The 15,675-nt window shown below is 39.6% G+C and overlaps 1 protein-coding gene across 1 annotated transcript in view; it reads left to right on the top strand.

Moving 5' to 3' along the window:
• The window catches only part of LOC102228873 (cyclin-dependent kinase 17), a 36,025-nt gene that overhangs the window by 13,546 nt on the left and 6,804 nt on the right, over positions 1-15,675 (top strand). The window contains exons 3-8 of the mRNA XM_005796291.2: positions 4,484-4,642; positions 6,227-6,360; positions 10,359-10,484; positions 12,283-12,339; positions 12,623-12,737; positions 15,407-15,501. Of these exons, the coding sequence (XP_005796348.1) occupies positions 4,484-4,642; positions 6,227-6,360; positions 10,359-10,484; positions 12,283-12,339; positions 12,623-12,737; positions 15,407-15,501 (686 nt within the window). The remainder of the gene's footprint in view (positions 1-4,483; positions 4,643-6,226; positions 6,361-10,358; positions 10,485-12,282; positions 12,340-12,622; positions 12,738-15,406; positions 15,502-15,675) is intronic.

Genomic DNA, 15,675 nt, shown 5'->3' with positions numbered 1-15,675 from the left:
GTAGAGGGGCTTTGAGATCAACACATCACCAATCACAAACATCTGCCAAAACGTCTTTTTTAAAAAAATAAAAAAATAATCATCAGGAGGACAAAACAAGCATAGTGGTGAATCCAGTTCAGGAAATACAAAATCTGCAGAGGTTGAATAAAGGGACAGCACCTTGGAAACGTTTCCACTATTCAACCTTTTTAGATTTTAAACACACCACAACCTCTAACGTCAGAGCTTTTTATTATGGGTTTTATGTGACAGACTAACACAAAATAGTCTGGGTTGTCCCGATCTGACATTAGTTGGATATTATATCATCTTGCATCTAAAATCCCCAATATAAGCGATAGAAGCACTTTGCTCCAGCATTTAGTCCGCCGCTTGCATCCCGCACTCAGGTTAATAGTAAATGGGTCAGTTGTTCTCATATGTAGTTTTGTTGACTATTGCTCTCTTCATCAAGCCTTTTCTACTATTCCACACTACAAAACAAGTAATAAGAGTGTGTGATTTCTGCTGATGTAAACGTAGGCTAACGGTGCACATCACCTGGGGGCAGCTTTTCTTCAGCAGGGAAGAGTTTAGCTAGTTCTTTTCAGCAAAGAAGAATGGGCCAACATTTCAGGCTGCAGAAGAGCAAACTGTTGGAGAAATACCACAAAACACAACCAGCTGTAACTGCAGCAAAATCTGGTACTAAGAACTCTTGATGCACACCACACTTTTCAGATTTTTCTTTGTGAAAATTGTTAAAAACCGTGCATCCTTTGCCATGCGCCTCTAAAACGATGCTGCGCTTTGTGTGTTTTAGGGTCAGAATGACCTTTGCTGCATGTGGGCTGATGAAGCCTGACTCTTATCTCCTTGCGTCATTTAAAATGTAAATTTTCACATCTCGTTCTGTTTCAAGGGTGAATTTTAAATCATCCAGTAAGCCTCATGCACTGCAGAAAGCGTTGACGAAGTTGTGATAGCTGCTGTGAGCCAGATGCAGAAGTCTTGCATAAGATTAGCAGGTTAAGAGAGTGTAAAGGAACGGATTCTCTATTTATATAAATTCTGTTGAAATCCCGGCATTGGAGCAGTGTTATATCACTATGTTATATAAAAGAAGGGACATTTTATTCCAGCGTTTCTTCCCTGAGAAACTGAATTTGTCAGTAAGATGTTCTTTCACAGTTGCTTATCTCCCAGACTTGTTTCACGTTTCAGAGAAGGTGAACATAGTTTCCCACAGCAATGCTGCCTGGCGAGAAGTGAATCACCTTGGTGATTTTTCAACAACACAGAGACAGATCTGACTGCATGTTGGTAAATCACAGCTTTATAGCTCAGCTCCTCTGTAACATTTATATATGGCTGAGTTTAGGACAGAGAACTCTTAATGAAGTCAATTTCAGTTAATATTTGACTTTAAACTTCCTGCAGATATGTGCAGTGATGGTTATGCTTTGAATTATATTTATTTAATAAATAATAATTCAGTATGATGGGGCATTTTTGAACATAAACTGAAATGTATAATCTGGACTTTCGTCAACCAGAGAAGAATTAGCCAATTTTTGTTTTAAAATCTGATTCTTTTAAATGCATCAAAATTGAGCATCAACCAAACCTGCATTTTTTTCTTTAATAAGAATCAAATGTAGTTTAGGAACATATGTTAGCCTATTTTGCTTAGCTGTCATCAGTAAAAAAAGGAAACTCTCCAAATTGGAAATGAGTTGATCAGATTTTGCATAAAACCTGAAGCAGACCTAAAAAATCTGGATCAGTGGATGTCTAATCTCTCACTTCAGTTCGCATTTATCAATGAAACAGAATAATGTAACTGTTGCACTTTTATTTTAAACCCATGCAGTCCTTAAGCCGTCTTTCTTTCGTGGTGTTTTGCCTATAAGCAGAGAAGTTGTAGAGAAACGACTCTTCTTTGCACGGCTCCACTCTGCAGCCACTTTGCCATGTTTTAATGTCGGAGTAGAAACATTTTGTACTGTTCGAGCGAAGACTGCCGTTTCCCTGAATCCTATTGAAGGTTGTGGCCTTCGAGGCATCAGGTTAAAGCAGGGTGGCACAGTGCTCCTCCTCTTTATTTATTTATTTTTTTTTTTTTTTGCTAAATCTGCAGAGAAGGAGAGAGGGGAGGAGGGGCCGGCATGCCTCGGTGTGCTATCATGTCGTTGCTATGGCTCTCAAGGTCTGGAAACAGTCTTGAATTTCCATGACATTGCCACGGCGACTTGGTTGACTTGGTTCAATCATCCAGGCATCTTTATTCATGGCCTCCTCTGTTCTTAATCCCCGCATTTCTAAACTCTTCTTTTCTTTTAGTTTCGGCTGCAGAGGTTGACCCTCCGGTCGCACTCCCCCATCTTCTCCTCTTTCTGAGAGCTCACTGGGCTTTGCAATGAGCTTTTTCTGTTGTGATTAACACCAGGTTTGCGGCGCTCTTTGCTCGTATAATGGGGTGCAGAATCGCCGCGTTTCTCTGGGAGAAGGAAAGATTGCAGCCTGTTTACCAGCAAGCAGGGTAGAGACGAGACATAATGGAGTAGCCAGATGAGATTTGATCTGAACTGTGTGATTGGTTCTGGTGCTGATCTGCTTATGCAACACCCATAAATCAGGCCAGCAGCAGCAGCTGCCCAGAGATAAAGGGGAAGTGACAGAAGGATATGGGAATCACATGGCTGCATGTACACAGTTTTCATCTGAATTATAGGAAGTTTTTTATTGTGTTTTTAAAAAAAATCAAAGTAAGACCAGCTATGTTAAGAGAAAGACATAACTAGAAAAAACACCTAAAAGTAGGCCACCTAGTTGCTTTCATTGAAAACAGAAAAACAGCTATTTCTACTGCTGCAAAACATGTACATGTTTTTTGTTATATTAAGATCAAATTTTTATTTTAATTGTGTTCAATAGACGTGATTAGAAATACAGAACAAATACAAAGTTCTGCACTTACTGTACAGGGTATTACATCCTTTTTTTTTGTTTTTTTTCTCTGCTCATTGTAGAGTCACTCAAGACTGACAAGTTGGGTTATCAGTTGTTTTATCCTCTCCAGTAACCAGCCTCATGCTGCTCTTAGCCTGCCAACCAGTGGCTCCCTTTAACTGTACTGGTAGTACACATTATACATAACAAACTTAATAGTAAATGTTTGACTATTGGTTCAGTATAGAAATGCCTTATTTTTATTGTATCTATTTTCCATAATATTTATGTTTCGTCTTTTGTATTGTAGGGTTTGAACTTCTCTGTACAGTATGTTTGTTTATTGCTACGGGTGTTTATTATTATTCTAGTTTGTTCCACATTTTTCCAAATGAAAATATGTATTTAATAAATAGTTTGTGCTGACATTGGTGATCTAAGCAATTAGTGACTGTGGAGCAGGTACCTGCCCCCCGGGGGTCCGTTAGGGGGCATTTGGAGGGATTGTTCGTCCAGGGTACCAAACAGGTTAGGACCGCCCCTGCTGCCAGCTGTCTGTTTTTGAAACAGCCCCAATTAAGTAGAATTACAATGTGTTTGTTTTTTCCTACAAACAGAAATATTTCCATACCAACATTAAAACCAGTGTAATAACCTTCCTTCAACAAGCTGAGTGGGCTTATAAATTTAAAATTTAAATATATTTCCTTCATGTTTGAGGACCCATACTGAAACACAGATAAAATATTTTTGAATTTGACGAAAAATGCCATCTGTAAACTTCATAAGCTTTGTATGCAGTTGAATTGCTGCTGGCAAAAATCAGCTTTACTGGTTCAAAAAGCCTAAGCTGTAGCATTTGAAGCTGGAAGCCAGTCAAATCCATCAGTCATAAACACATAAAACATGTTTCCCTCTGACCCTGAATTGACACTCACTAATCTGCGTAATCCATAGCTCCGATGGAACAATCCTCCTCAGAGCTGCAGCCTGATGCCGTCTCCAAGTCGTACAACATCCCTGCAGCTCCGTTTTCTCCTCATTGACTTTAACCTCTGTCTGGTCATTTCTCACAGCGCAGAACAGATAACGCTGTTTCACCGCTATGCTTACATTTGGTAATGTAGTATCACAGGAGGGATGTAGTAGTAAATAAAAACATTAATATTTTGAGGATGCATTGCCTCCGATAAAATAAGTTTTGACAGCCTTTTACTAGTGTTGGACACAAACCTATAAAAGACGATATAAAAACATTGGCCTTATTTAACTTGTTTGAGTTTTACAAAAAGTTAGATGTTAGAAAATTTTCTAATAATTGATGATAAATTGAAACTGAAAGAGCTGAGAATAAGTCAGGCTTAGACTGTTTTAATTATATTTTTTAAATTATGGTGTTAACTATAATATATTTTGTTGTAAGTATTTGACTTTTAGTTGTATGAAAAGGTTTATTTCTCTATAAAATTGATTATTAGAATGTCATTAAGTGATACATTCTTGTTTAGAGTGGACGTGTTCATAACAGAAAGTGTCCTCTGTCCTGCAGAGCCCATGGTGAGGAACGGCCGTCCTTCTTCGGCCCACAGTGTCCACTCGTACCTTCACCAGTGCACAGGCTCCTTTAAGAAGCCGCCAATGAGACGGCCGCAGAGCGTCATCGGAGGAGGGCTGGGTTTGGTCATGCCTCGCAACGGCAGCCGCCTCGGTGAGCTCTGCTTTCAGAACTGAAAATATCGCTGGAAATCTCAAATTTCTTCCATATTGAACTTCTGTCGATTTTACCCCAGTGAATTTAGTTTAAAACATTTAAATAAGATTCAGAAAATGTCATATTTTAATAACCCTGAAGAGAAACAATTCAGCTGTGTCTTATCGAGCGTGAGCGTGGAGCAACCTCCTGATGTGGGAACACATGCATGCACAGAGTTCACAAAAACCTCAATGAAGGCCTGTTTTTATTTCACATGTTTATTTGTAATAAACATAACTAGAAATAATGGAGATTATTCAAGGCAAAGCAAGGGTTCAAGTTCACAATGCATCAGTGCTTTACATAAATATGAAGCCCAGAGGGAATAGAAATGTGCTTTGTTTCTAAATGTGCTCAGGCAAGAGGAAAATTATATTTGTTGCTGTGCTTTTTTTTCCCATAAGGCTCATCGCCAGTGACATAAATAAAATCTGCCACACAAATTAAACCTTATTTACTTGTTCTGTGTCCTCTGACATTAACACACAGAAGGTCTGAAGCTATCCTGCTCCAAAGAGCATTGTATTGTTCTTTCCCTCTCTAAATAATGTGTAACCATGCTTGTACACAAAGTTGTACATAAAGTTGCACAAGCTTTGTGAACAAGGGCCAAAATATGATTTATGCAGAAGCAAAATAAATGCCACTTCATGCGATGTAAATGCAAGCTGCTCCATTTTCCAACACCAAACAGGCAAGAACTCTAACTTTATTAATAATTTGAACTTGACCAACTTAATTACTTTGCATCTATCAGCAAATTAATTTCAATACATTGTTTAGCTTTGGTTAATGTGATCAGTTTTACAAAAAAATAGAAAGATAACCCAAATTTATTGGAAATTTTATGTTTTTGTAATAGTAACAAGAAGTCATGAAATAGTCTTTTTTGTTAAATACAAATGACTATAAACTGAAAACACAAACCACAATACTGTGTTAAATGTTTTTTTTAACTCGCAGCATGTATAAAGATCATCAAACATTTTCCTTTTTTGCAGCGACAACATTTTCTTCCTTTAGAGTCTCAGACCGCTGTTCTTTGCTCGGCAAGCGTAGCTTAATTAATAATTTTTAACTGATGACCCGACTCTGCAAAAAGACAGTTTCTGTCTGATTTTCTGTCAGAGACAAACTTCCTGGTGGAATTAAACAGTTTCAAATCTAAATCTACCAGAGAATGTCTAGTTGAAGGTGGGTGATGCAAACTAATTTAGATTTTTTATTTATAATTTATTAAGTGTTCTAATATAGCAGCCAATGTACACAGTGTAAATAATGTGTACACTGTGTGTTTACATTAGGTTAAAAGCTGGTAATGTGGTCTTTCATAATGATAAATGTTGTGAAAGTTACTCCGGTGTAAAAACTTTGTATCATGCATGAAACTGTTAGATATTTAAACATATTAAACTTTCTGTATGTTTAATTTAGATGTAAGGTAAAGAAACCCACTGTAGAGGTATTTAGGAGCCCTGTGTCAGTCCAGAGCCACATGTTGCACATCCCTGCCTTACTGTTTTCCTTCCTATTGTCCAGATATTGTCCATGAGAACATAAACATGGGGTCAGACGGGGAGAGCGATCAGGCGTCGGGGACGTCCTCCGACGAGGTGCAGTCGCCCACGGGAGTCTGCCTGAGGAACAAAGGGAACAGACGCATCTCTGCTGAGGTGAGATGAGCTCCAGTCTCACGTTTCAGACTGGTAATGTCCTCACTTTTCCTCTCCGCTCGTCAAACTGTAGACGTCTTCTCGGATGCGAGTCTGTCTTAACAAACTCTGATGCTTGAAAACGCTCCGGCGTATTAACTCAGCCAGATCTGCCGAATCAGATTATTTGGCCTCCTCTTCGTGGCTGGACGTATGTTTTGAAGATGTCAGAGGAATAAAGGGAAGTCTGATCATCTCACTGAAGCCTTTTCAGCAGACAAACTGCATCGCCGCGTAGGCGTGTTCTCAGCGCGTTCTCAGCGTGAACACCCTCCGTCTTCTTCCACTTATTGTTCTTCAGAGCAGAGTTTTAAAACGTGGTTCGAAAGCTTTTACTATTGTCACTACGTCCGCCTACTCCGAGCCCTTTTTCTCCGTCTCTCTCTCTCTCACATCCTGCCGAGAGCGACCCAAGTTCGGTGTACCTCTTGTGATTACATAATGCAAAGAGATGAAGGAATAACTCTCTGATTGTCTCTTTGTTTCCTTCATGAGATTGCTCTTCATTACGCAGTAAAAGGCTTTTCTCTCTTTTATGAGTTAAATGGGGTGGGAAATATTGAAAACAGTTTTCAACGTAATGACAAGAAAAATAGGTTTAAAAACATGTCGTTGGTACTTTTAGTGATATTCTGTTGTGGAAATTCAGTGTAATCATTCCATAAAAAGCAGCTAAAACCTGCATTTCTTAGTACATCTATATTTAAAATTATTAGCTTGTTTATTATTTTGTTATTCTATGTTACTAAGAACCATTGTTAAATGTCCAAAGATCCTCTTGCTCCTTTGGAGCCACAAGTTGTAGACGTCTTGATGAGACTGATATCACTAACAAAGATTTTTATTAACATAACCTGTAAAAAATATGTATGTTTGAGAGTGAAAGTCTGCTAGATTTTTTATAAAATTTGAAGAAAAAGTTTATTCACTTAAACTTACCAACTTTTCCCCCAGAAGATATTGATCAACATGTTTATTAAAATCTTCCTGCAAATGTTGTCTTGGTATTTTAGGTCTAATATGCGTTTATCCGAGTAGTGAGTGCATCTAGTGTGTCTCCGATCGTTGGAAGCGAATGCGGCACCTGCATCCGCTTGCAGGGCGCCTCAGGTTTTAATGGGCTGATGAGATTTAAAGGATGAACAGCTGACATCAATCAGGAATCAGGACAAATGTCTGTCCAAGTGAATCCTCAGGAAGACGAACGTCCCTCCTTCATCTTTACATTTTAACGGATGTCATTTTTGTCATTAAACCGTGGCGCAATAAAAAAAGGTTGCATGTTCCGCTGTTTTCACATGTCAAGTTTCTTTGCGGTTCCAACTGAAAACGGGATAAATGAGTTCAAACAAGGTGATTTCATCATTAATGAACACTTGTTTTTGCAGACAGTCAGTGAAGACACCATGCACGGAAGATTGCATGTGGTTGGAAAAAAAAAGAAAAAACCATTACGTACTTGTGGTGTAAATTTTGTGCTGCCCACACAACAGAGCTGAACTCTGAGAGAGCAGCACACCTCATACTTCCTGTTTCACAAGCAGAAAAAGTTCATTACAATGAAAGTCACAGAGAAACTGGCAGGTACCTGGCAACGGCGCAAACTTATTATTAATGAGGAGCAGCCACTGTGGTCTTTTGTGGCGGCTTCACTGACTGAGAGAAACGAGAGCGTCCCTGTGCGTGTTCAGGTGGCGGATTGCGTTTCTGCAGAGGAAGCCCTGCCGTTTTGGGATTACATCACCAGGATTAGTGTAATGCGGTCCAGATGGGCCAGTGTTGTAAGGGATTAGAGCGGGACGACTGGAGGAGGGGAGGCGTGGGTGCAAAGATCAGGCGGTGGATGGACGTCGCTTGAACAAAACCGCCAAATCTGGACGCGCGTGCGGGAGTGACAGGGCAGCGGGGGGGAGTGTTTCTGGAAACATGCGAACATCCCAGCAGCCTGCCACCAAGCCGAGCATCTGTTGAATAATCTGCCATCAGCAAATTGTTCGAAAAAATGTACAGAAGAGCGACAGATGCCCATTCGAGAACCGCAGTGTGTTTGTTGATGGCTTCAGATGAAAACAAACCAAGACGCCGATGAACAGGATGTGAAAATCTGAAGCGTTTTTCAAAGGAAATGCTGAGATTAGGACGGCAACTAGCAATTACTCTAGTGATCAATTATTCTTTTGATTATTCTGACAATTAATCGAATAAAAAAACTGGCACATTCTACAGGATTTTCATTTTGCCACTTATACCTTTTTATATAATACTAGAAATGCAGTAAAAGATGCAAAAAAAAGAGACTTTAAATATATTTTTTTTACATTTTAGTGCCTAAAAAGCAACAACATAGCATTACTTCAGTACATTTGAACTGGGTGACGGTAAAACTGTGCCACCTGAGACGTTTTGGCTAAAACTTATTTACAGACCAAGTTGTTTTTATCTTGGATGCAAAATGTAGATATATATTGTATAGTTTTGCTTAACTGCTGCTCTGAATATATTGATTTTTCAGCAAATGTCCTTTTTTGTTAACTTTATTAACAATTATTCAATTACTAAATTAGGTAACTATTATTTTAATAATTGATTAATCACAATTAATCATTTGATCCCTTAGTTTAGATCTAATTTAAAAACATCTAGGTGGCTCCAGAACAAAATATTTTGACCAAATATCTACTGAAGTTTTTTTAATACACATTTATAAAGTTTATTAAAATTAATGGTATGCTACCATAATGAAAAAAAATCACACTTTTAAGTGATTTAGATTCATTCAGTAATTATGCAGTTTAATTTACAAACCAGTTTGCATTGATTAAACCTAATTTGTCTTAAATGTGAATTGGAAATGTAACATTTTAATAATATGCTTGCAAATTCGCCAGCCACTTATGGAGCACATTTCTGTTCACCTTGTGCAGCAGATTATCAACCTGTTCTGCTTTCTACTTCCTGTTTATTCAACTACCTGCCTCAATGTTTTGAGCTGCAAACGGCCTAAAACTTCGGTCACTGTTGTGTTTGAATGACAGGCTGAGGGTCAGCCGACCCGTCCAGAAGGCTGGTGTAGATCTATCAGTTTCCAATGTGCTGAAATGTTGGTTACATAAAAGTCGGCGTTGGCTAAAAACAGGAAGTTTAGGTGTAAATGTTCCAGCTGCAGGCAGAGTCAAAGCAGCGAGAGAGGCCGGATTAAAAACGGTGATCTAACCAACTGGAGATGCATTTTGGGTAGGATCCAGATGTTGAGTCTGTTTGAGTTTATATAACATGTCAGTGGGATCGCAGTGGACTAGCGGGGCATTCCAGGACCTCTCTTCCAGATTTCTGAAAGGGACAAACTTGTAATATAACAAAAGGTGCTTTAGAATTAAAAAAGAAACATTCTGCTGCAGGTGTGTTATGTAAACACACCTGTTATGTTTTATTGAGACGGTTTTTGACATCGATTTTGATTTGAAGCTAATTTTGTGGCTGATTCCAGAACAAACACGGTTTGATTGTTTCAAAGCAAAGACGAAATGATTACAGAGTTGACTCTGAGCTATCTTTGGTGTCTTAAACGATAAATCTCCATGGTTAGGACAGATAACATTGCTAAAAACGAGACGTTTTGTGTGTATTCTAAAACTATAGCTGCAAACCTTTGACTTGAATATTGTCAAGACGCTGAGCTTAAGTATTCAAAACATACAGTTTGTTCAGCTGTCTGCTGGAAGTCTTGCTCTCTCTCACTCTTTTGTCGCCTGAATGAACAGGAGACACATATCCACATAGTAGAAAATACTATTCTTTAAAATCCGTTCTCGCATCTTTGCATGTTGGGAGGAAAAAATGTCTCTTCTGTGTTTCAGTCAGAACCAATCAAGCTGAAGATCTGCAGATTCCTGATAACTTTTGTTTCTTTTTACATTTCCTAAGATCTGTTTCATATTTTCATCCGGGTGTATCTGCAGGACTTGAACAAACGTCTGTCCCTACCTGCCGACATCCGGATACCCGACGGCTACCTGCAGAAGCTGCAGTTGAGCAGCCCGGCCTTCGATCTGCCGCTGAGCCGACGCTCCCGCAGAGCATCGCTGGTGAGGAAGAGGAGGAGTTTTAATGTCGGGTTAATTACGTTGTAGTCCAGAAAGGTCAAATAGGAAGAGGGAGCAGCTCAAATCAGCTCCAGTTCTCAACATTAAACACGTTAAATAAGAAGTAGGGTTCACGGGGAGTGTGTCTTTAGGTTAGAAACGTTTTTGTTTTTTATTTACAATTGCAATTATTTTACTGGAACATGCTTGGATTTTAATAGAGAGCCTGTGCTAACTAATGGATTATTTAGTAGCTGAAAACTATCATTTTTGATTAAAAAAAAAGGGAAAATAGCATAAGCATTGCTCTCAAAGGTGTTAAAATTGAAGCTAAAATCCAGATTCACTTCTGTAGAAAGCCTGCTCTGATTCCTTCAGACTTACAAATTGAAGTCAGAGGTTCTTTTTTTTTTTTCCCCCTCAAGAATCTGACATTTTGTGACGTCAGCTTCTCTGAACCACATCCAGAGTAAATGCTGCTTTCTCTCTGCGTAAATAAAACCTAAGAACAGCAAAGAGGAGCGGTGTGAACAAGTTGTTTGGTTAGAAGACAGATACAGTTTCTCCCTCTAACTGGAATCCCAACACGTTTGGATCACGCCTGGTGAGAGGGGTTCACGGTAAATGCAACCGACTGGGGGGAAAAAGATGCTCAGATTTTTCCCAGGGGCTTTTATAGGAGCAACATTTCTGCATAACAATGAATCAAAGCTGAAGCTGCCGGAATGGTTTTTTCAGGCCAGGTATGTCGTCTGACTTGATATTTATTTAAAAAAAAAAAAGACCCTTCAAAGAAAATCATCCGAACCAGGGAGGATTTAATTTAAAAAATAAGTTTGATTAGAAGTTCAATTCCAGTTTTTCCCTCTCTTTTTCTAAATGTGCCTCTATTCAGGTAAATTGAGACATTGTAAAAAGCAATATTGGACCGGCTGTTTCATTGAAAATGCACTTCCATGGGAAATCTTATAACTGTCGCCTTTTAAACACAACTCGACAAAATTGAGTTCCTTCTGCCAAAATCTGAGGTTGGCGGCCTGTGAGTAAGAGAAATGAGAGTTTAATAGAAACGGAGCGGTCGGGTCGCGGCGAGGCTGCTCCATAATAAAGCCGACTGCGAGAGCCCTGTCTTACTTAAAAGCAGAAGTGAGCGAATCTGATCCTCCCAGCTTGTTGCCATGTGTTTTAAAACGCAATGTTCCCTTTGTGAGCAAGCGTCAGTAATTGGCTTGAGATTTTACTTTGAATTTGCATTGTTAAAAAAAGAAGAAGAAAAAAAAGCGGAACTGAGGAACACGTAACCCTGTCCCCCGCCCAGTTGGCTTCATTAGCATACATTCTTCCTTGCAGGGTTGTTTATAAAGCTCTGAATGGCTTCAGTCGAGTGTTAGACTCCCTGACCTTTCAGCTCGGCAGGAGCTCTGGCCTCTGCAGAGGCACCGCTCTCACATTCATACATGAACCAGCCTCAGTTTGGAAAGAAATTTAGAGAATTTAAATGTTTCCTTCAGAAATCCACATTGATGTTTCTCCAGAATGAAGAAACACCAATCTGGAGATTGGAAAGCTCGTCATTGCTTAGCCTTCCTGGTTGCGAACTCATCCCTAAAGCCAAAAGCGAACTTTCTTTTGTCACAGCTGATTAGTTCTGATTCGGTTTTGGGCGCTTGACCTCCTTACATCACCCCTCGTCTCATGCTACCAGGCAGTCGTAAGGATTCGTCGCCATGTCTGTTAATGTTGTCGCTGCTTATAAAGATGCTTCCCACATTAATCTTGTTTGTCCTCTTCTTTCCTCCAGTCAGAAATCGGGTTCGGGAAGCTGGAGACGTACATCAAACTGGACAAACTGGGGGAGGTATGCTAGACGTCTCTCCTCTTGTCACCCGGGCGCAAACGATCTCATTGTGACTGATAAAACCAACACAGCTCCCTCTTTTCATTCTTTCTTTCTATTTTCTGGATCTTTTGCTTTCTTCTTTGCTTGCTTAATTTCTCATTTAATACTTTAAGATATACATAAAGATGCGAGAGCTGAAAAGCTGAACGTGTGGACAGATATAAAGTTTTTAACCTGATGCTGCTTCTGTCCAGCAGCTCTGAGGCCTTTTTGATCATCCTCCTCTCCTCCTGCTCTCCAGGGAACGTATGCAACGGTTTTCAAGGGGAGGAGCAAGCTGACGGACAACCTGGTGGCGCTGAAGGAGATCAGACTGGAGCACGAGGAGGGGGCCCCGTGCACGGCTATCAGAGAAGGTGGGAAGACTTGGGCGTACAGCAACAAGCAGCCAAAGGCATTTTGCTGCAAAGTAGCAAATTTAATGCTAAATGCGGCTTTAGATTTTAGACTTCTAAACCTAAATGCTACGTTTGACAGGAAGGCCCTATCTTTAACACATCTTCCCTACTGTAAAGCACAGTGGAGGCAGCATCATGCTCTGGGGTTGCTTTTCTTCAGCAAGGAGATATATATATATATTTTTTTTGGAAAAATATACCACAAATAATTTATTAGAGATTTCTTTTCTCAGAGAAATAAGGTATGTAGTGTGAGACATTTCAAAACATAAATATTTGTGACATTTTACTTTGTCCCTGCTGTAAAATGTAGAATATCATCACAATTTATTTTTAATAGTAATAAATGATGTATAGTAGTGAACTGAGACCGTCTGTTTTAGTTCATTTGTATTGTTTTTAGCTCTAAAATGTGGTAGTGGAAAAGTTTGAAAACTTATCTTGGAAACACTTGAAAAGTGCTTGAATTTTACTGTGGAAATAGTGTTCAAACCTTGCTAGTTGCCTAATTTAATGAAATCTTTAAATCATCCACGTGTTGTGTAATATTTACTTTTTTTCTCTGCACATTTCAGCAGCAAGGCGTTTCAAAGTCCTTTACATCATAACAAACACAAAAACACAAAGTCATGCAACATAGAATCAACAATCAAAACATGACATTAAGTAAAATGTTATCATTAACTTTGTAATTGATTACGTTTCAAATATAATCCTAAACAGGTGGGTTTTTAGTCGAGATTTAAAGGAAGTCAGTATTTCAGCTGTTTTACAGTTTTCTGGAAGTTTGTGCATAGAAGCTGAAAGCTGCTTCTCCTTGTTTGGTTCTGGTTCTGGGGATGCAGAGCAGAACCAGAACCAGAAGATCTGACAGGTCTGGAGGGTTCATACAATAACAGCAGATCTTTAATGTATTGTGGTGCTAAGACGTTCAGTGATTTATAAACTAACAACAGTATTTTAAAGTCTATTCTTTGAGCTACAGGGAGCCAGTGGAGGGACTTTAAAACAGGTGTTATGTGCTCTATCTTCCTGGTTTTAGTGAGAACGTGAGCAGCAGCATTCTGGATCAGCTGCAGCTGTTTGATTAATTTGTTGGACAGACCTGTGAAGACGCTGTTGCAATAATCAATACGACTAAAGATAAACGTATGGATGAGTTTCTCTAGATCTGACTGAGACATTAGTCCTTTAATCCTGGAAATGTTCTTCAGGTGATAGAAGGCCGACTTTGTATCTGTCTTTATTTGTTTCTGTTCTGCTGGAGAAAGTTTTGGCACATCCACACATTTATCTGTTCTAAGCATCTGTTCAGTGATTGGATGGGCTCTGAGTCACCTGGTGACATCGTAATGTAGAGCTGTGTGTCATCTGCATAGTTATGGTAGCTAATATTATTTCCTGTTATAACCTGAACTAGTGGGAGCATATAAATATTGAATAAGAGGGGTCCTAGGATTGAACCTTGGGGTACCCCACATGTGACCTTTGACCTCTTTGATGAGAAGTTTCCAATTGAAACAAAGAAATCCCTGTTCTTTATGTAGGATTCAAACCAGTTAAGCACTGGACCGGAGAGTCCGACCCAACTCTCCAGTCGATTCAGTAATATGTCATGGTCAACAGTGTCAAAAGCTGCACTGAGGTCCAACAGAACCAGCACTGTGGTTCTGCCACAGTCCGTATTTATATGGATGTCATTGAACACTTTGACTAGGCCGGTCTCTGTGCTGTGGTGAGCACGAAAACCAGACTGGAAGGAGTCAAAGAGGTTGGTTATAGTTAGGAAGCTAGTTAATTGTTTACACACAGCTTTTTCAATAACTTTGCTGATGAATGGGAGGTCAGAGGTCAGCCTGTAATTCTGCAGTAGTGATTTCTCCAGATTGTTCTTTTTTATCAGTGGTTTGATTACTGCTGTTTTCAAAGCCTGGGGGAAAACGCCTGATGAGAGCGATGAGTTTACTATTTGGATCAGATCAGCAGCAATAACAGGCAGGACTTTCTTAAAGAAATGTGTGGGTAAAACATCCAGACAGCAGGAACTGGAGCTTAGTTGACTTATAAAAGCATCTTTCAGCATCTCTGTCGCTAGGACCTAAATTAGGTTCTAGCGGAGCTTGAATTCATGACGCCTGAAATGTTACAGCCAACAAAATATTGCATCCAGGCAGTCCTTCGCCTTTGTGATTTTGCAAACTCTTGAAACTACAGTGACTGTTGCAAGGGAGCTTGTTGCGCAGCTTCAGTCATTAATTGCAACATTACTTAGCAACGTCTTCTACAAGCTTTGTCTGTGTACTATAAACTGGGTGGAATTGCAAAAAACTACATTTGTCCGTGTTTCGCATCAAGACAGTTTGCTGATTTGCTTTAGCCCAGCACCTGCTCCCTGGGCAAAGATCCTCAGCAGAGGCAAGACGTGAGAATACCCACATATTTCTATAGAAAAATTAGGAGAAGACTTAGTTCTTAAATTTAATCATTGTAATTTTAACCCTTAACAGTCTTAAAACCACAAAGAACGTCCATACTAGGTCAGAAATAGCATTTGGTCTTGTCTTAAATTTGCTTACTGTTTTTCTTTGTTGGATGAGATCACATCCTCTTCTCTTTTATCGTCTTAGTGTCTCTACTGAAGGACCTGAAACACGCCAACATCGTCACTTTGCACGACATCGTCCACACGGACAAGTCGCTCACCCTGGTCTTCGAATACCTGGTGAGGCTGCCTTCACCTTCGCTGTCACCTTGTTCTCGACTCGCGCCTTCCTTGCATCGCGGATGCTAAAATTTATGCATTTCTTAACGTTTATTATTCATGACCTTATGCAGAGTCTGGGGGAGGCGGTTAGTTTACCAACTGTTGCAGTTCATGAGCTCCTCACCTCTCCGC

The sequence above is a fragment of the Xiphophorus maculatus genome, chromosome 2 (assembly GCF_002775205.1).
Source record: "Xiphophorus maculatus strain JP 163 A chromosome 2, X_maculatus-5.0-male, whole genome shotgun sequence".
In the NCBI taxonomy this organism is placed as follows: domain Eukaryota; kingdom Metazoa; phylum Chordata; class Actinopteri; order Cyprinodontiformes; family Poeciliidae; genus Xiphophorus; species Xiphophorus maculatus.
The sequence above is the reverse complement of the archived record's forward strand: the minus strand, read 5'-3'. Positions and strand labels throughout refer to the sequence as shown.